A 22,434-nucleotide genomic window follows, 5' to 3' on the forward strand; every position below is an offset into this window, starting at 1 on the left:
AAAGGGTAGGAGGAGCCCCTTGACTCACTTGCCTTTTTATTCTTCCTCTTGTATGTTTCCAAGGTTCTATGGAGAAGGCAGTTAGTTGCAAGAAGACTGGATAGGAATTGGTTGCCAAAAACAGCAGGAAATATCCTCACCACATGGCATCAGGGAACGAGACTGTGAAGCTCAGCTTTGCGAAAACTCAAAAATAGGTATAGATAGGCTAATACATAGCCTCGCTGAGAAGAGGCACCCTTACCCCCTTATTGAGAATGTGCTAGTGATAACTTCACATCTAATTCTACGAGCCAGTAATGGGAGCTGGAGTGAGATGGTGCAAATATTAATACATGTTAAAACATATATATACTTATAGTGAGAAGTCTACCATCTAGCAGTATAAATGTGGGTACACTTCCATTTCATGGATATAGCATTCTCAACTGCAACATGGGGATGCTTCCAGTTTTTGTCTGTTGAGTTTCAATGAACTGGCCAATATCAAAAGAAACTTTTACAAAAGTCTGGCAACAATATATGCAAGGAATTTTGCCAACGGTTTGGCCTAAAGAAATCATTAAGACAGGACCATTGCCTTCATGAAATTTTAGGGCTAGACTAACATCTAAAAAGTGTCATAAATTGTTATAGATGCATCGTAAAAGAACGCAAGTGTGGCACACACAAGTGGAAGTGAGGAGAGGCCCAACTCAAGAGGTGATGCTTGGAAAGGAGCTTTGAAAGATCAGAAGTAGGTGATAATCCTGCACACCTACTATGTGTCAACCTCTGCTCCAGGACATACTATCTCTGGTCTTGACAAGGACTCCACAACTCACTATTTGCACTTTGTGAGAAACCTCAGGCTTGGAGAGCTGAAAGCCTCATTGATGGTCCTCTACTGAGTAAGCAGCAGAGTCTGCATTCAAATTCCAGAGACTTTATGGAGCCTCCTCTAAGCAAAGGAAGCATAAATTAACTTGCAGACACTGTGAACATGTCATAACTATTCCTAGAACAATATTATGCTCAGGATGGCTGGAGACAGGATGAGAGATGAGCCAGGGTGAAGGACAAAGCTAAGGAGCAGGCAGAGACAAACCACAAAATGCTCTGTCTCCGTGCTAGGGTTTGGATTTCATCACAGAAAATGGGGAGCCACTGAAGGGTTTTAAAAAGAGGAGTGGCAGATTTGTTTGGGTTTGAGTCTTGGAAAGATCTCTTGGTTGCTATGGGGAAAAGGGGTTCAATGACAATCCTGACAGGCAGAGAAACAAGGGGGGAAAGAGATTTTTGAGTATTGCCCAGGGAAGAGATTATGGTAGCTATATCCAGACCAACAGAAAAAGAGAGGGAAAAAAAGGGCTTATAGAGAAAGATACTAAGGCATTAGGGAGGTAAAAAGGGAGTTGCTCATTAATGAAGAAAAATCTGAGCACTTTTCCAAGTGCAAACGGAAAACACAACGCCTATAACCTCATTCCCAGTATTTTCTTCTACTGTCCAAAGTGCTCCAGGACAGGATAGGGGCTACAAGTGGTGGGACATCTGAGTTCCGTGAAGCAGTGCTCCTCTCTCCTGACTTACTGCCACCTCCAACAACAGATTGAATTCTGTTACCCATGAGTGACCATATAGCACTTTTCTGCACTTCTTTCATAACCCTTATTCCATCCTAACTGATAACACTGTCAAATATTGTTTTTCCTTCCAAAACTGGACTAGGTCCCCTGAATCCCCCACAGTACCAAGCATACAGCAGGTTCTCCATAATCATTTGTTGAATCAGCTGCTTCAAATCCTTCTTGGTAATTATAGTATATGAGTATACATAGATGAATCAAATAATATATGTATTACTTTGTTCTACTTTGATTACATTTTCATTCAAATATAACAAGTATGTCTAGAAATGAACTCTATTGGCAGTCGCTTCACCTATAAAATCAGGGCAGGAATGGGAGGGCCAATTATCACTTATTATGTATTTGAGGATAATGGGATATATTGTTGTGATATTGTGATGAGCAAAATACATTTCTCATGTACATTTGCTCTTTGTCCACAGTTCCTGGCTCACAGCTCCTAAACCTATTTCCTAAGTGTTGACAGTGATAAAGGCAAGTCTTCTGTTATGTTAAAAAGGTGACTTATGGACCACACCTAAGGATGGGGCCTGGTCACCAGGAGACCACCCTCTGACCCCCAGGGAGGGAAAGGGGCTGGAGGTGGAATCAATTGCTAATGGCCAAAGGTTCAATCAATCATGACTATGTAATGAAGCCTCTATAAAAACTCAAAAGGACAGGGTTCAAAGACCTTCTGGGCTGGTGAACACATGGAGAGGTAGGGAGAGTGGTACATTGGAACAGGGCAAGGAAGCTCTGTGCCCCTTCCCAAGTACCTTGCCTTATGCATCTCCTCCGTTTGGCTGTTCCTGAGTTATATGCTTTTATAATAAACCAGTGATCCAGTAAGTAAAATGTTTCTGAGTTCTGTGAGCTGCTCAAACAAATTAATCAAACCCCAGGAACCTGTGATTTACAGCCAGTCTGTCAGAAGCACAGGTGAACAGTCTGCATTTTGTTGGGGAGGAGTGGGGGAGGACAGTTTTGTGGGACTGAGCCCTTAACCTGTGGAATCTGACGCTATCTCTAGGTAGATAGTATCAGAACTGAGTTGAATTCTTGGATACCCTGCTGGTGCCCGAGAATTGTTTGCTGGTGTGGGGAACCCTCCACCCCATGTTGGAAATTGGGTCTCAATATACCCAAAAGAACTGTGTATAGAGATTTTTATTTTCCTTTAAAAATATGGTTGGTTACTGAGACCACCAGTCTAAACAATAAGGTGAGGCAGTAGTCATTCAAACTGGAATGTGTTGAGAAGCAGAGTTTATAGAAATTAAAGTAGAGGTTATAGAATTATTAGAACAGGGAAAAGAAGGCTGATACTGTATAGTAAGTGCGCTGAAAACAAAGTCAAGGCACTCCACAGCCCAGGGGAGGATGGGGAGACGCAAGTGCTACAGTTTCCACCGGTACCCTTATCATAAGCTGTGACAAAGCGATAGAGAGGCATGGACATATATACACTACCAAATGTAAGGTAGATAGCTAGTGGGAAGCAGCCGCATAGCACAGGGAGATCAGCTCGGTGCTTTGTGACCACCTGGAGGGGTGGGATAGGGAGGGTGGGAGGGAGGGAGACGCAAGAGGGAAGAGATATGGGAACATATGTATATGTATAACTGATTCACTTTGTTATAAAGCAGAAACTAACACACCATTGTAAAGCAATTATATTCTAATAAAGAAGTAAAAAAAAAGATACAAGGAAATAAAATTTTAAATAAAAATTACTCAAAACGCCCCCCCCCCAAAAAAAAATAGAACTCAGGCCTACCAGACCTACTGAATCACAATCTGCACTTTTACAATCTCCCCAGTGTACTTGTGTACCCATGAATAGTTGAAAGGTACATTTCTACCTCGACATGTCTTTTCTGTCTGAGAAATACACACATTTTATCCAATTTGATATAAATAAAACACTCAAAAATGCAAAAAAAAAAGTGTCATTCTCATTGTTAACAGCTAAGCAAACAGTCACTGTTAGGTGTATTTCCTCTGTCTTAGCAAACTATTTTTAGATAGCAAAATTGAAGAAATTTTCTCTTAACTGAAGGTCAGAACAATAGTGCCTTCAAAATACAATCTAGTGTACTGAGAGAAGAGAATGGGCCACGTGTGGGGATGGTGTGAATGAGGTAAGAAAGCTTCTTGGCTTTCTTTTTCCATGAGCGGATCACAACATGAACACTGTCTTTGAAAGTGGCCACTGTACCCGCCTCTTCTAAAGCTTCCACACAGAAAATGGACTAATGGAAGATATGAACCAGCTTGCTGTTTGATGTGAAGGTAGTGTGCAATTAAGAAAACTAATTAATTAAGAGGTCTCTTTTCATGGGACTTAAATATATGTACATTGATGTAAAAGTGTGAATTCAGCCTATCCAGCTTTTTAATGAAATTAAGAAGCACACTCAGTAGTTTGTTACAATATCTGGAAACTCTGTGGTGTGTTTACATTTTACAAAGGGCTTTTCCATATCTCATCTCATTTAATCCTACTATGTGCTTGGTACATAGCACGTGTTTTAGAAATGTTCACGATGACTTCTGGAAGCTTACAGAACATTAATTCACTCAGGAACATTTACTGAGTAACTGCCACCATACTAAGTGATGGGAGTAAGCAACAGACACCATACAATTAAGGCTTGTCATGATAAAACTGAGTAGCAGACGCGAAGCTGAGGATGGTGTCCTTAAAGAATAGTGTAAATTCTGGGGCTCTGCTTATAAATTAAGAATTCTTATCAAAGGAAATAGTCTTTATCAGGGCAGCATATTAGAATCAGTTGAGGAGCTTTTAAAAATAGTTTTGCAGGCCCTTGATTCATTAAGTCTGGGGTAAATTCTGGGCACCTATGGTTTAAAAAAAAAAAAAAAAGCTTTAGATAGTTCTACTGCAAACACTTGATTAAGAATCATTTTCTTGGAACTGTGATGCTTCGTGCTGTCTGAATTATACTCTATGGTTTAAGCCTGAAATGCTTTTGGTCAATTTTCTTCCTTTTACCTTTAGGATTTATCACTTTTACATGCAAATAACTTGGAATGAGTAAGACTTTAAAGCTGTCATCAGTCAGCTTTTTTGTTCCCTCTGCTTGGATTGAATGATTCCCTACCTTTTCCTTGGGTCAGCTACTGCTTCCTCTGTGACTCATTTCCTGACCATCTTCTCTTTCCCTCAGACACAATTACTTTCTCTCTTATCCCCTCCCACAACCTCTCAGTTTGTGTTTCTGTTATCCGCTGATCACAGCAGGTCTGCTTAACTTTACTGTCTTGAGGGCAGGTTTCCCATCTTATTTGTATCCCCAGGAATTGGAAATTGACATAGGGATGGAGATCCACAAAAATACATGTAGAATGAATGAGAGGCTGAATTAATTAGAGAATTAATTTACAGCTTGGTCTTCATGAAAGATCTGCTGGCCATTTTGATTTGTGAGGAAAAAAACATTTCGGCAGAGGTGGGGTGAGATGGAGTGGATTAGGGTTTTAGAAGATTCCAAAAGGAAACTGGAGACACAAAAACTTAGATCTGCTTTGTCATTCTGTCCACAACGGGACTTAGAAACATCATTTTATTTTCATATTGATAAATAGCATATGTTTTTGTTATCCAAGGGAAGTTCTTACAAAAGGCACAGAAGAAAACAGATTATTGATAGTCGTGTATTCTAACTAATTGTACCATTAAATCAAAATGAGGTAGTGGTCTGAAATTTTAATTTAGAGCTCTGCCTTTATAACTGATTTTTCTTTAGGACTGATTTCTTGGTTAAGATTTTGTATTCATATTTCTATTCTTTAATGATTAAAAAAACCCTTCCCTATCTAGGTTATCCTCCATGCCTAAAAGAAATGTTTCTATTTCAAATTCATATTTCCTTGTTATCTGTTATAGAGATATTTATTTCAGAGATTAAAATACTGGGGGGGGGGGTAGTGTCTTTTTCTCCTTGTAAAAATAGCTGGTTTTAGCACTTCAGAAAAAAAAAAATGCCAGAAGATGACATTGAGTATTCATAGCTTGAACAACTATATACTTCAGAGACCTGGCTTGCCTTTGAGCCAAAGGGGCTATTTGCAAAGTATTTTGTAGATGAGGAATGAATGTCTTTCTATAGGAGTGACATCAAGGAACTTTTAAAATACAAATATACTGGTAAAATTAGAATCTTCATATTAAATGTATAGTTCAAATATATAGTTCAACTATATTTTCATGAATAGTTCAAAAGAGATGAAGAGAGTATACATCTAATGTAGCATAGCAGAATAGAGGTATTAAGAGGTTTTGCCTTTCTCTTCTCCCAAATCTGCCTAAATCTGTGGGTTTAGCTGGGAATCAGAATCATACTGCATAACTGTTCCTAGGCCTGACCTTACTCCAAGTCCCTAGATCTCCCCAGTGTTCATCTGGTTCCAACATGCTAAAGACCCACTGTTGTGTCCCCCCAAAATTGGTATGTTGCAACTTAATCCTCAATGTGATAGTTTTAGGAAGTGGGCCCTTGGGAGGTGATTAGGTCATGAAGGTGGAGATCTCATGAATGGGATTAGTGTTCTCATAAAAGAGGCCCCAGAGAGTTCCCTGGCCCCTTTTGCAATGTGAGGTTATCACAAAAAGAGGGCTGTCTCTGAACCAGAAAGCAGGCCCTCACCAGACAATGGGTCTGCTGGTGCCATGAACTTAGACTTCCCAGCCTCCAAAACTGTGAAAAATAAATTTCGGTTGTTTATAAGCCACCCAGACTACAGTATTCCGTTATGGCAGCCCAGATGAACTAAGACACAAAATCTCTTAAAGGACCTTGGATATACCTAAGTTGATTCTAATTCTCCAAAGACATTTAGATGGTAACAGTAATAATAATAGTTCCATCTGTTGTGTATAGTATATTTATCAAACCCATATATTTTAAAGGTGATCCTCAAGCAAATTTATGATGCAGGTGGATCCTTCCCATTTTACAAATGGAGAAAGACCAGCTTGGTCAGTTTAACTGATATGTCCTAAGTCTCATAGACAATACAGTGATTTGAATTTGAGTGTTTCTGACTCATATACCCTTTATCCTGTACAGAAAACCTCAAAACAAACAAATAGCTCTGGAGTATCTTAAAAACCTGGACAGCTCCTGGGGCCTCAGCAAAGACCCTTGGAGTGACAGACATCAGGACCTCAAACACCTTTGTACAATTAATAAGAAGACCTGAGTCTTTCAAGGCTGCCAACATTCTTCATGAGGAAGGGCAGCTCAGCAGCTGCATTAATAGAGGATCTGAACCATGTTTGCTATGATGTCACTATTACACAGTCTGATGTAAGAACTGCTGAGGTTAGGCTGTTACTGACACAATTATATGCTCCTTGAGATTAAAATGTAGTGGAGGCAGAGTTTGCAAACAGGATGCCTGGTTCCATTCCACAGTTTTCCTGACATTTGACCCCGACAATGGCCCCCACTCCTCCACTCTCACCCCCACCCCTTCCAATGCCCAGTGACCAAAGCAACTGAGGGCCACTGGTATGTTGATATGACTGTAACATTAGAGTGAGAGGGAGAAAGTCTTGCTGATCCTAAGTCTAGAAAAACATAGTCAACGGTCTCTTTATACCTCACTGGGGATTGCTTTTATATATTGCTTTTACTCCAAACTGTCAGATGCATTACAGGTACTCAATGAATACTTACTTGTTGGTTCAGCTCAGTTAATGTTAAGACCTACTTAGTACACAATGCCCTGTGATAGACCTTAGGAATAAGGCACTCCCAACCCTCATGGAGCTTTCACGCTAATGGAGACAGGACAGTGAGACCTATAAATAGGTTTCCATGGGTTAAAAAATGGCTGGAAAGAATGGTCCAAAATATTCATAGTGGTTGTACTTGAATGATGGGAGCTATGGGTGTTTTTTTTACTTTTCTATGTATTTTCAAAAATGTCTGGTATATGTATACATTACTTTTTCTTTGAAAAAACAAATGTCGATAATAGCAATGTGGGTGCCTGACAAAGGGAAAGAGCATTTGTGCTTGAGGAGCTAAGAACAAGTGGTATATTTGACATGAGTATGTCTTTGACAGAGGGAGGAGGGCTTGGATTCTTGAGGAAATATACATCCAAAAGTTAACTGTCAGAGATAAGAGGGGGAAAATCATGAAGTAGTTGGGCCATCAGGGCATAATGCTGTTGGCCTGGACTGAACAATCTGTGGAGGGAGATGGGAGAACTGAAGCTAGAATATTAGCGGGATCAGAACATGGAAGGCTCTCAGTACCCAAGTGAGGCATCTACACATTACTCCACAGGAAACTGAAAATCATTCACAAGTTTTCAGCTGGAAAATGATTTGATTACAGCTCTACTTCAGCTGGCAACCATGTGCAGGAGAGACCAAAAGTAGGGAGACAGGAGATAGGAGACCAATCAGGAAGTGGTTAGCAAGGCCCAGCCAAGAAGCAACCTGATTATTTATTCATGTATCTCTCTTTTTTCATGCCTTTTCAATCTCTCTTTTTAATTTTTTTTTTTCCTGTCTGGCTCTTATTTTCAATTTCGAAATAAGGGAAGAGTCATTTTGACTATGTAGCTCAATTTTCTCACAGGTGAAAGAAGCAATGTTGAATGGGGGTCAGCCTTAATTTGTCACGCTCCCACTGATAAAGGGAACATTAGAGTTATTTTCAAGGCTAGATGAGTCCTGTCTGTATGATTGATTTCTCATTCCTTCGTTCACCTGGGAGAGAAGACTAGAGTTTTCCCAAAGTTCCAGGGATCTTCAATTTCCCAGTCAGAATGGCTGATCCTTATGTAGATGGAGTGGGTCACCTAGCTCTCCTTAGGACCAGAGGTGGGTAGTATTGACTCCCCAAGGACTGTAACCAAAGATGACTGACTGAAAAAAGCATAAAAATCACTGTGGTCTTGGATTCTTCAGGGGCACAAAGATCTTTCTTTGCTCTTCTGGAGGAGAAACACTTTTTTTCCATATTCCTGCCTCAGCCCTCAGATATGGAGATATCAACAGACATTTTTTTTTCCCTTCATGAATTTCTTCCCTTTATCACTTCTTCCATCTTCTCTCCATTCCTCATCCCCATCCCCTTTCCCCATGTCTCTCTTGGGTTGCCTGCTTCTGACACCAACCATTGGGAAGGGTCTCAGCTCTTCCCCACTCCCTGGGTCCATCTGCTAAGCACAGCTGAGATTGGAGTTGGCCATCCTGTCCTCAACAGCTCTCCCACCTGTTTGTGACTATTTGTGACCTTCTATGCAGTGCAAGGGGCATGTAAGTGTATCCCCTAGACCCCTTGAAAAGAATCCTTTGTTCTGAATTTGCATCACAGTACTGGGACAACCATACTTTGGCTTTGGGTCACAGCCAAATTCTCTACTCTAGTTTTACAAGAAAGTCCTGAGATTTGGCATTTCATGGACCAATATTAATAAAGTTGCTGCTTTGATCATCTTTTGGCTTCTTGTATCTCTTTCCTACTGGCAAGAATAAAGAAAGGATAGTAAGTGGTTAGCACCCTCAACCTGCAACACTTTGGATTAATTCATCAGAATATTCCGAAATGCCTTGCTTTTCTGACTTTGTGCCTTTATTTAGGCAACACTCCCTTCTCGAGGTGCTATTCCCTCCATGACCCAGTCCAGTGAATGGTAGTGGAATATGCCACCCCAAAATATGCCACTTTCGCATAAGAATTATTTTGAGCTGAAGGCAATTGAAAAGAAGCAGGCTCAGGAAAAGTTCTCTGTCCTCCCGCTACATGCCTAGAAGCACATAAATTTGCAAAAGTTGTCCCCCATCCCCTCACCAGAGACAACTCTGAACCCTTATCAGCCTAGAGAGGCACCAGAGGAATCCACATAACAAACTTTACTCACTAGTCCTTCGCTTCCATTTATTCTCCCATATATTTACCTTCCCACAATTGGCTGCCCTAGAAACTTAAAAGTCCTTTTCCTTTGTCTTGTCACTTCTCTAAAAATGTGTTGTCCTTTGGTTAAAATGTTATATAAGCCCAAGTTCCAACCACCACTCTGAGTTACTCATCACTGAGTGCTCCCATGTGTATGATATGCATGTGTTAATGATCTGTGTGCTTTTCTCTCCTTAACCTGTTTTTTGCCAGTCTAAGCTGCAGAGTTCGAGACAGAACCTAGGAGGGTAGAGGAAAAAAATACTTTTTTATCTTTCCTTACACAAGCAAGCCCCATCTTTGTGAGGAACACAGCATCCCTTACGTGTTCCTCCTCCTTGTGTGCTCAGAATATTCCATGCACATTTCATCACTGTAATTCACAGTGCTTTATAATTGTGTGCCTTTCTCCATCACAGGAATATCATTTTCTTTTTATTATCCAAAGTAAGTTCTCAGAAGTATCTGTTGAATTTATAAGTGAACATTAAGCAGAGATATTTTTTACTGAGGTTCACTTCTCCATAGCTTTTTAAGAAAGAAATACTGCTGTTTTAGGCATATCTTTAATACGCAAGTCACTTTCTAATATAGTCGAATAGCTTTTTCCTTCTTCATCTTTCTCACTTTCTTCATCTACCAAAATATTAGTACATCAAAAAGCACAGTTATAGAGAGCAAGTGGTATGTGTATAAAGAGGCCCAGTTATTTAATATCACTGCGTCTTTCTGGTTCTCAAGGATAAAAGTTTACTTGTGGCAAGTCCATATAATGTAATACTAGATAAACAGGATACTGGACTGTCCAAGTGCCATTAAACAGCATCCCTCTCAAAGTTGGAAATGTGTTTACTCAGCACCTGGGGAGTCATCTGCTCATGTGATTAGCACATGGGTTTTATGAGGAAAATTAACTACAGTAGTAAAGTACTATTTCAAACATTGCTTACATTGGAAAGGATTAGCCAACATGGAAGAAAACATTCCCAAAGTCAGAGAACATGCAGAGGCAATATGTGTGGGGTTCTTAACTGCATCTAAGGGACATCACAGATGAGATTCAGTGGGTTTCCCTGGTATTTTATGCAAAAATTAGATATATTTATTTTTCTTTGGAGAGGGTCCCCATCTTTCGTATCTCATTGGATAACACATGTGTGAGCTCTGTGACCACAGACAAACTCACAACCTGTGTTCACTGTTTCACTGGTAAAGTTACCCAACCTGAGTCTGCTGCCTCACTTATAAAATAAGAGGGTTGACCTAGGCACTGGACCTCTAAGATTCTATATTTTTCTTACAACCAGTCTTCAGGCAAAATACATGGTTTAATAGCAGTAGATTGATTATTTACAATATGCTGTGTGCTGAATTAAACACTTCACATACATTGCCCCATATATTTAATCCTCACAATAACCCAAAGGGTTAGATGCTATTATTTATGACTATTATTATTTTATAATATATTTATCATCATCATCATCATCATCAGGACTGTGCCTACCAAATTGCAAGTTCTATGAGGGCAGGAACCTTGTCTCGTTTTGTTCACTACTCTATATCCAGTATTTATCAAAGTGCATGAAACATAATAGGTGTCCAGTAAAAAGTCTGTTGAATAATGCATTAAAACGAATACATAACTAGCAAAAATGCCCTGAATTCCACAGGGGAACATATTATCATGGGATTTCATTCCATCTCACTGTCTTGTCGCCTCCTGCTCCCTTAATCCTATTTTTACCTACCTCCTCATCTCCGCTACCCACCCCCACCTGCGAGAGCCCACTTCCCCTTTATTCTCCTCAACACTATCATTTGCTTCTGGACCTAACCATATTCTTTTTTTTTCCGGTACGCGGGCCTCTCACTGCTGTGGCCTCTCCCCTTGCGGAGCACAGGCTCCGGACGCGCAGGCTCAGCGGCCACGGCTCACGGGCCCAGCCGCTCCGCCGCATGTGGGATCTTCCCGGGCCGGGGCACGAACCCGTGTCCCCTGCATCGGCAGGCAGACTCTCAACCACTGCGCCACCAGGAAAGCACCCTAGCCATATTCTTTGTCAAATTATTCTTTGCTCTAGGACTATATTACATTTTGCTCTTTACTCTCTCAAGAACTCTATCAAAGTTCTCATTATGTATTCAGGTTTTAGGAAGGTAATCTGATTAAAATAACTGATTCACTTAACCTTCCCAGTGAGACTCCTAGTTCATCAAAATGATCTCTGTAATTGGTGAAATTTTAGAACGTTTGTAAAGTTTTAAATAAGAACACTTATCTAGCCTTGCCTATAAAATGCTGCAATAATGAGACTCTGGCCTTAAGAATGAATGCTTCAACCAATATCCATTGAAGCTCCTGGGCTTGCCAACTTGGCAGTCTACTGCTATGACATTTACTTAGGGCTTTTGGAGTATGCATATGCTATCCTCCTGTCTGACCTGGACCATGCCCCTTGCTTTCTTTCTGCCCCACACTTTGTTTGTTATCTTGTTGACACTCTCTTAGTATCTGCCCCTAGCTCACCCTCTGGTTTTAGCTACCTTACCTGGTCTAAGTACTGAAAGATTTGAGAAACATCCAAAATAGATGGGCTGAGATGAGGATAAGAAAACTTCTTTCTCATGCTTAGCTGAGAGAGCAATGAGCTACTCTTCTACTTCCCTCTCTTATGTTTGCCTCCTTCCAGTAGCCTGAATCCCAAGACACCAAAAGAGTCATTACTGTCAAAGATGTCTTCTCTTTTCTGTTTCAGGGCTTAGCATTTGCTGTTCTTTTCCTTAAAGCACTTCTCCCATAGCTTCCCATGGTGTTTCCCGCTCCTTTTTTGGGTATCAATTCAAATTTTACACCTACAGATATTCCTTGACTCTTTGATTGGAGTGGATCCCTTTCCAGTCACTCTCCGTCACACTGTTCGCTTTTATCTTCTTTCTAGCTTTTATTGAACTTCAAAAAAATTATCTTTGTATGTATGTACTTACTTCCCTATTTACTTAAATGTTTATTGTTTGCTTCCTTCTGCTACCATATGAGATCATGAGGACAGAGATCTGCCTATCCTCCTCATAGCTGTATCTCCAGGACCCTAGACTGAGCTTGGTCTAGCACACAGTAGGCATTTAATAAATAATACCACAGCTCTCATATCACCAAACCTCCAGAAGGATATACCAAAATGTAGAAGCTGAGGTAAACAGAATCTGCTTTGTGATTACCACCCTCACCTTGACTATCCTTGGCTCTATATACAGTCCTGGCTGAAGTGGTCAGAATACCCATGGATATTCAAAACCTTCAACAATTTTTATCTGACTATGCAAATAAAGATGGAATTTCCACATTTTGTAGAGAAAGGGAATGAAGTCCTTTACTCTCTAGCTTTGTTTGAGAATTAGTTTAGGGGAATAATAATGAATTGTCCACCATTATTTTGTTTTTGTTTCACCAACTGGTTAAGTTTTAGGTGAGCAAAATTAGAATCTGTGAAAGTTGTTATAACTGAGAATCTTATTTATTAACTCACTGGTTTTATTCCTCCCTTCTCTTTGCATCCTTATCTTCTTTTCCATCCTCTTCCCTTTCTTCCTCTATTTAAAAAAATTATTTATAATGCAAAGCCATGATTCATGTGGAGTTTTAATCTCAATGGCAATCTTAACTGTGCCACTTGAAGTTAATTCAAACTGCAGAGATACACAGTTAAAAAATTGGTGATACAATTGCTTTTTTATTTTAGAAAGTGTTTAGAATGGGTATTAGTAAATTCAACTTATGAAATAAACTAGAGTTTGTTAGTAAAACAAAAAAGTTTGGGAATAGCTTTCAAATAATTTAATTTTTTATTTTAACACAATATTGTAAATCATTTATCAATATATTTCAATAAAAAATTTATAAGTAATTTTTGAATTAAAAAATGTATTTTCCATTAAACACACACACAAGTAAAAGGCTTTTTAAATGTTTGTCACAATATACAATAAAATGCTTCTACCTTGGATGAAGGAGGTGAATTATGGTCAGACGTGTGTGTATATGTGTATGCACACACACACTGACAGCTGGGCTGTTTGTACAGGACTGCCAAGTTCATTTATCACCTGATTATATATTAATTATTATGCCAGTGATAATAATAACAGTAAGAGCAGCAGATATTTGAGTAATTTACTAAGTTCCAGGCAGGGTGGCTTACAAAATTATCTAATTTAATCCTACAACTAGTTAATTGTGTGTCATTCAGTGTTACCATCATCTTACAGATGAGAAAACTGAGCCTGTAGCCAGTGAGCAGCAGAGCTGAAATTCATATTCCCAGGCTTGCTGACTTCTTTGCACACCATCCATTGGGAGCCTTGTAACTGGACACCTTTCCAATAAACTACTTAATGGTCTTCCAAAAAAGATTCCTAACAATCCAATCCATCCATTCATTGCCCAATAAACTAGATTTGAGATGGGAGAGCTTAATTTATTTAGAAAAACACATCTTGATAACAATTTGATAACATTATCCATTCTGCTTCATTATGCCCTCTGATGGTATCTATCTTCCTCAGCTGAGTGAAATTAGGAAAGAAAGCTGAGTAGGAGAGCAAAAAATTGAAATATGAAATTGAATCATATTTTCTCAGGAAGAGTCAATTCAACAAACACACTGTCTAGCCATGTATAAGGCACTGTGTGGAATACACACAGGATGTTTGTCCTACCCTCAAATAGTTCATTACCATTTATCTAGAGGGAATACATATATATATATATATATATATATATATATATATATACACATACACACGCACACACACACAATTTGTGATGGTAAAGGTAGGATCATTATCACCATTATTTATTGAGCACTTCCACTATATCCTAGGTGCTATGATAAGTATTTGCTATTAATTTAAAATCTCATACCAACTCCAATTATTATCCCCTTTTTATGGATGTAAAACCAAAAGGTAAGAGACCCATTCTATATCACACCATTAGTAACTGGGGAAATTTCCTTTGATCCAAAGTGTGCTTTACAGCAAAGCTCTGGTCCCCTATGGCTGTGCTGACTTGCCCTAGGAAAGACTGTGATAGATGCTGTAAAAAAAAGGTAGACAATTGAATTCCAAGCACACCAAACAAAATTGTAATATAAGAATAATTGCTAACCAAAAATAAGTGATCAGGATGTTAACCATTAGTCAGTCTCCCACACTTTGCTGGAGTGAAAAATTGACTAAAAATGTACACTAGACTTGGTATTCCAAAAACGTCATAAGCATGAACCATGTAGATGTGATTCCAGTGTAATGGGCTTTTATGGTCCTGAGCACCTATACCTTACAGCCTCAGGGGAGGCCCTTGTACAACTGGAGAGTCACTAAGGTAGGAAGAAGAGAAATGTTTGATGGAAGGCTGAGAGATAGAAAGATAGAGATGAGAAGGGGGGTGGTCTTTACCTATCCAAATAGCTACTTGCCATTTTCTAAGAGCACTGTGATTGCTCGGAAACTATTGCTCAAATTTCCCCAGCACCTGCCATTCCTTAAAGGAGGGATTGCAAAACAGCTGCCTCCAAACTCTACAGGCTTTGTGGGCCTGTACAACATTTAAAAAATCATTATTTAAATACACTTAAAGAAGGCTTGCCATTTTTTCCAGTTTTATGAGATATAATTGACATATGGCACTGTATAAGGTGTACAGCATAATGATTTGACTTATATACATCAGGATTTGCCATTTTTAATCCCACTGTGTCTCTTTAATTTTATATCTGGCTCACTATGAATTTTAAGTCTGGGCTCTGTAGCATTTGAGTTCATAAACTCTGCTTTAAAGTTTCTCCAAGAAAAATTTAAACATGAATAAAATGACCTTTCCAAAACATTGGTCAAGGCATAAATGATCCCCGTTGAATAAGAATCAAATGCAAGAGTTTATCAAAAAGCCACACAGATCTAGAGTTTATATACACCTGAAGGTTAAGCTCACTCTACCTCTTGGAATTCAGCCACCAAAGCACTTTGGCCCTAATTGATCATATTTAGTGCCAGAAGCCAATTAGGAGTGGAAAGAGAGCCTGGAACTATTTGCAATGAATGCAGACCAAGAGGCTGTATAACAAAAAAGTTTTGACTACCATCATTTCTAAAAACACAATTGAATGTACTGGTGGAGGTGAATAAGTAAGTGAGTGGAGTCATGCTGAACAGTTTACATCCATACTACAAAGGCTGTCCAATATTCCACTTAACATTGGCTAGGAAATGAGTGATGAGCCTGCACTGTAACCCAAAGCACCTCAAACAAAAATATTCATTCTTCCCTAAATCCACACCTGCACTGCCTTTTTCTACAAAAAGGAGTTATTTTGCCTTAAAGATATGGTATTAGAGTTAAGATGTTTCTAACTGACTTATGGACCATTTAACTTAGTCATAACCAAAGCTTCACAAAAAGTATACACATGAGCACTAACAGGCCTTGATATGTTAAGGGGAAAAAAGATCCTTCATTAAGCCATTCTGACACATCACCATTCCAACATGCTGAGCCTGCTTTGTCCATGAACAATTGAGAACAGATGCATCACTGAACACATTAAAAGCAAAGAAATGTAGAAACCAAAGGTTCACACTTCCACTTTAATGCTGAGCAGCACTGCATGAGTGTGCAATAATGTATATCATGCTTGATGGATTATTTTCAAATTAAAACTGGAACCAGTATCACCACATGTTATTTTTTCATTTATAGTATTCTAATGTAGAATTCACTTTGTGTTTAACCACTCATCATAACGCAAAAAAAAAAAAAAGAGAGAAAAGAAACCACATTAGATTAAAAAAAACAAGATTTTTCCTACTCTAAATTTAATTCATAAGAGGAAAAAAAAACCACCCAAATTGACTCCATTTGTAGTACTGTGTTCTGTTTCGGCATCCACACTTTGAAAAGGGATAGCAATAAACTGAATGAGAGTTAAAGATGTTGCCAGGAGAGCAAAAGGCAATATGCTATGAACAACTGAAGGATTCAGGGATATTTAATGTATCCTAAACGTAAAGTATAGGCAAAATTATCCCAATATCCCCCTGAGCTTCATCTGTAACACCCAGTACTTCCGTCTTATTAACATTCTCAGTTGTTATGGCTTCTAATTGTCATTTCCACCAGACTATCAGCTCCAGGAGGTTCAAGAACACTGTCTTCTTGCTTGCCTTTGTATCTACTACACCTATCAGAATATTTGTCAATAAGAAGGAACTTTATATTGTTCTACTAATGAATGACTGAGTAAAGAAGACCCACGACCATGTGTGACCCAACAACTAGACTTAACTACAAGGTAGATTATGCCGCAATACGAGGTTGAAGATCTTCTAATAGTTAGAACCATATAAAGTTGGAAATGGCTGCTGAGGTGTTTAAGTAGAGGTGAGACCACAAATAAGCATGGGTGTAGTAAACAAAAATCAAACCTTGGGTCCTGAATTATACCTTCCAATTTTTAAGATACTTGCTAACCCTGAGGCTCTATGATGATAACATAGGCCCTTCCCAAATTTGAGTCATAATTTAAACTAAAATCATTGGGACTCTTCTGTGATTAGAGTTACGTAGACAATTTTTTAAACCAAGAGGTTCAATTCTCACTTACCTTCTATTTGGCTGTATATTTATTTTGCTCCAGTTGAATCAAAGGCAATATGGTATATGCTTTACCATAAACTATTCTACTTTTTCTATTCAATATGCTTTCTTTCAAAATACATGGGCCCAAGCATTGACTTAATAGAGCTAAAATGGCATTTCTCACTAAAGAAGACTTTAACATTTTGGCCACAAGGCAGGGACAAAGCATACCATAGACAATTAACACAGTTCATTCACTTTCACACCATTTAATTTAATCACAGAAAACGATCTCTATACTTCATGTAACCAGTGTCTGCTTTTAATCATAGGGTAGTTAAGCTACTTACCACAACAGAATAATAAATCTTGAATCCAGGTTTAGCCACAAAGTAGTCATCAGACTTGAATGTTATTTTAATCTGGTTTGTTCTTGATGTTATCCTTGGAGGAACTTCTTTGTGTCCACACCATCGTCCTCTAATAACGGTGCTGGTTTCAGATATATCTTCAACTTCCACAAAATCATACCTAGTACCAATTTGACATAAACTTTGATTAAAGAAGACTTTGAAATTCATACTTTCACTGAGAAATTGAAACTAACATATGTGATTTCTCGTGACCTATCATCTGAAATGAAAATTATAACCTACAGATATTTTAGAAGGAAAACTAGTTTTTGGATTAGGTTTCTCAAATTCAAACTTCAACAATCTATTCTGAGGAAACACCCTTACACACTTTTAGCCATAACTCTTCCTAAATCGTCAAAAATCAAAATGGGCTACTTTCTGAGCATCTGCCTCATAAGGTTTTCCTGGAAAAACTAACAAGTATAATCTATTGTCATATTTTAGGATATGTAGCTCTAATTATATACCCAAATATTTACTATATCAAGTTTTTAAACAAATTCCCACTTTGAATTAATTTACCACATCCAGTGTTTCCTTAAGAAAGGAAATGATCTATACCTATACAGCACATAAAATCAGCACTCTCATTGTAGAAAATAAATGGTAAAATAAAAGACTATTTTCTCTTTTTTGAAATTGTCTTTTGGAAGGATATCATAAACTATGACATTTATCATAATGGAAACACATGACTTTGAGGAAGGATGTGCAGTAGCCAATATTGGAAATATCTGGGCTATGTGCAAATGAGGGTAAGACCATGGGTTCACCACTGGCACCAGTCAGAGAAACACAGAATCCCGGGATTGAAGAAGACAGGAGAGGCATTTTAGATATTCCACAGAGTCGTTTGATCCTCAGAATCCCTTCACAGCGTCTCACTTTTTCATCACATAATAGGAAAACTTCAGTGACAAAGCTGACATCTTCTAGGGATCATTTATTCTATTTTCAGACACCCAAGATCTTAAAACATTCTGCTTGAGAGCTGAACTCTGTGCCTTTCAGTTCTGGGCATCAGTATCTCACTCCTCCAATCTACCTCTCCTCAAATGACTTCAGATGCTAAAGTAACAATGCAAACAAGCACTCAGGGTGAGCATTCAAGGTGAACAGTGGCAGAAGTCTCATATCCATTTTATATTTTCCTGTCACGACTGCCAAAAGGAATCAGCATGAGAACCAACACGTCTGAATATGAAGAAAATCCAATACAACTTTACTGGTCTTACCCACGCACCTCAGAGCTCTCATTGGATCAGGCAGGGTGATCTAAGGAGGCGGCGAGCATAATAAAATGGTTACTAAATTTCATTGACAGTGATTTGTGAGGCCTTTATGTCCTTTGCCTCAGTTTCCTAATGAGCAAAATAAGAAGGTTTATGTAATTTTACCAGCTGAATATCTCTTGGGTGCTATGTAAATTAACTACTTAATATACGGTGTTGAAAAGTGAAAAGCACTAAGAAAGAATCGCTATTAAAGCAATAAAATATTACAGTGTAAACATCAAGGAGGTTTGGAACAAATGGGAGGAAATCAATTGCATTTCATTTTATATACAATATATGTGAATCATATTTATTGCACAAAGCAAGAATATACTTGAAACTTTGTTAATAATGCAAGAGGTCACTTTTGTTTTTTAAAAAAACACGACATCAGCACAATTTTTACTCTGGGTCTGAAGTCAAAAGAGCACCATTTTGGTTCAGGGAGGGTCCTGAGGCAGGTCTCTGATTTGCCTCTTTCCCTGCTTCCTCTCCCCTTTACCTCTTACTTCTCTACCTCCCTCCATAAATTTTTAGGAGCAACTTGATTTGATGAAGGGTCTGGAAAAGAAACCATCCTAACTTCCTCTCCTAGTTTTAAGGTCAGGACACCAAAATGGCTCAATCACTACCAGATCAAAATCCTGCTCTGCAGTGGAGACCAGTGTCTCTTCAATGACATCACCTTTAATAATCTTTTTTTTTTTAAATATCTTTATTGGAGTATAATCGCTTTACAATGTTGTGTTAGTTTCCGCTGTACAACAAAGTGAATCAGCTATAAGTATACATATATCCCCATAATAGTAGCTTTTCATTTGTTTCCAAGGTCTTTTTTTTTTTTTTTTTTGAGCACAGAAAATGAGTTCTCCCTTTCAAGGCTGAAAAGACACAAGGTCTCCTCTAGCTATTCTCTTTGTAAATATTAACTAGCTCTTCCTGCATGTATTCATCTCTGCTTTCTGGCATACATTACCCTCTATGGTCCTAGAAAATAACAGTCACTGCTGTTATTCTTGAAAAAACAGCAACATAATAAGAGCTGTCAGCATAATAGACATTCAATAAAGGACAGCCAAATTTGAAGTACCTGATTTTTATTATTCAAAGTAAAATAAACCTGCTGAAAGAATTTAGCAGTTTAGTAGTAGTTCATTGGCAATGCAGAACAAGTTCGTGCAGTAAAGTACAGAAAGGAAAAAGAAAATCCTCTGCATCTTACACATGCTAATTAAGTGAATAAGATGCTGTGAGCTGACAATTCAGAGAACAACAGCCAGGGCTTTCTCTGATAAACATGTTAAGAAGGGAGTAGATTATCAGGGGCAGCTTTCATCTTCTGCTGACCCAGAAACTACAGGAAGAAACAGACCTCTGAGGAGCACATTGATCCTGGGAGGTGGCCTTCTCTTCCTTGTTACACATATCTGAGGCCTTAAAATTACGATTTCAGGTAAGGACCTGACAGGGTCCGTGCCATCATCATCTCCCAGTGCTGGGTCAGTTCCTGGAGCCCAGCAGGGGAATACACTCCTTAAGCCCTGGCAGGCTTGCACCAGAGCCCTGTGACATGGCGCAGGTGAGCCAGGATATTGGATGCATCTACCTGCTCACAAAGTGGGTTGTTCTAGGCCTGGCCAAGATAGGAGCCCCCAGATTCCCCCCTTCTCTGGGAGTCACACAGCCTGGCTCTGACAATTGCAGGAGTGAGTTTCTGTGAGTCATGCCAGGTTACCAGGCTTTCTGCAGAGGCAGTCTGAGCTCCAATTTATTTTGTCCATTAGGACTGACATAAAGGCTTTTTGAAAAAGAAGTCGAGTATCTTGGATAGGTCTGGAGGGCCCAGAAGAGAAGTCTGATGTGATGTTTTAAATCTGTCTTTTTGTTCTACTTTGAAATTTTACCCTAAAATGGATTTTATTTCCCACTTACCTACAGATGTCATTTTCCGCTTCCTCTAATCCAAACTGATTGTCAAAGGCTAGCTGTATCCTTGTTTTCTCCTGGGAATGGAGCCGCCAGGTCAGAAGCAGGTTCCTGGGGTAGCTGTTTGGGAAGCGGGGACTCTGCACATGGCCGTGTCCTGTCACCTGGATGGTTTCATCTCTTCGGTACAAGTCTGTGAGGTGATTGCTCTCTGTTAGTAGTCACAACTTGTAGAAATTAGTATGTTGCTCCAATTACAGGAAAGCAAAAAAAGAACAGTTTAAAACACATCACATTTCAAAGCACTTCTTGATTTTGTTTAAAAACATAAGGCCAAATGGCAGCCTTGTGGTTAAACAAACAACATCCATATTTTTTCTGTTATCCCCTACCTCCCCAAATTCTTCATAAATCTAGACTTGATGCCTAATATTTTGTACTTTGGGAGCTCTCTTAACATCTTTTTTTTTTTTTGCGGTACACCACCTCTCACTGCTGTGGCCTCTCCCGTTGCGGAGCACAGGCTCCGGACGCGCAGGCTCAGCGGCCATGTGGGATCTTCCCGGACCGGGGCACGAACCCGCGTCCCCTGCATCGGCAGGCGGACTCTCAATCACTGCACCACCAGGGAAGCCCTTAACATCATTTTTGACAAGCAAAATTAATGATTATCTCAGAACTCAGGCTCATTACAATTGGAATTAAAATTGAGCAAATAATTTCAAACAGTTCATCCTTCCTCTTTTCCATGTAATACAGCTGACCCTTGAGCAACACGGGTTTGAACTGTCTGGGTCCGTGGATTTTCTTCAATAAACACATATATGTACTATAAATGTATTTTCTCTTCCTTATGATTTTCTTAACAACATTTTCTTTTTTCTAGTTCACTTTATTGTAGAATACAGTATATAATACATATGACATACAAAATATGTGTTAATCAACTGTTTATTTAACAGTAAGTCTTCTGGTCAACAGTAAACTATTAGTAGTTAAGTTTCGGGAAAGTCAAAAGTTATATGTGGATTTTTGACTGTGTGGGGTATTGGCACCCCTAAACCTCACTTTGTTCAAGGGTCAACTGTACAAATATTTTTTTTTTCATTGACAATGTAACAGTATATCTTCAATGATTAGCCCAGGAGATAATAAATATTGTTGAATGAATGAACAACTGGGTGAAAAACAAAAGAATCTAATGATGTTTAATGACCACTTATTTTATAATCAAATGACATTTTCCGGTTGTTTCTCCATCATAAAAATCATAATTTTTTGGCCCTCATTTTTGGTGACTTAAAATAGTTCCAATTCTAATTCTATTTTCCATATGCTGTATAATAAAGAACTTGTCTGATCTTTGTCCTGGGTTCCTAAAAGGGAACTTCTAAACCCTTAAAATTTCCCAAGTGATGCAAGTGTCTTTGTTATTCATGGTAGGCCCCTGGGGCCATACCTGATTTTATGCTAATGAGGTGATTCTCTGTGGGCCCTTAAATAGTTTCAAGAATGGGGACTGGCTATAATAGAAAGACCAATCATGTGGCTTTGAGCTCTGATATCAGCCTGACTTCCCAACCTCCCTGGAGGTAAGAGGCCTTGGAGCCCTAGCCTGTTGCC

At 38.9% G+C, this 22,434-nt stretch overlaps 1 protein-coding gene across 2 annotated transcripts in view; it reads right to left on the reverse strand.

Annotated features, from left to right (window-relative positions):
* PDGFD (platelet derived growth factor D) overlaps window positions 1–22,434 on the reverse strand; it is a 237,558-nt gene that overhangs the window by 54,844 nt on the left and 160,280 nt on the right. Inside the window, exons 2-3 of one of the 2 annotated variants that reach the window (XM_030835758.2) lie at window positions 20,818–21,004; window positions 17,546–17,726 (exon numbers count right to left, since the gene is read on the reverse strand). In XM_030835758.2, coding sequence (XP_030691618.1) covers window positions 17,546–17,726; window positions 20,818–21,004 — 368 coding nt within the window. Of the gene's footprint in view, window positions 1–17,545; window positions 17,727–20,817; window positions 21,023–22,434 lie in introns of both variants that reach the window. The other variant, XM_030835749.2, reaches the window with a different exon arrangement.

The sequence above is a fragment of the Globicephala melas genome, chromosome 8 (genome assembly GCF_963455315.2).
Source record: "Globicephala melas chromosome 8, mGloMel1.2, whole genome shotgun sequence".
Classification (NCBI taxonomy): domain Eukaryota; kingdom Metazoa; phylum Chordata; class Mammalia; order Artiodactyla; family Delphinidae; genus Globicephala; species Globicephala melas.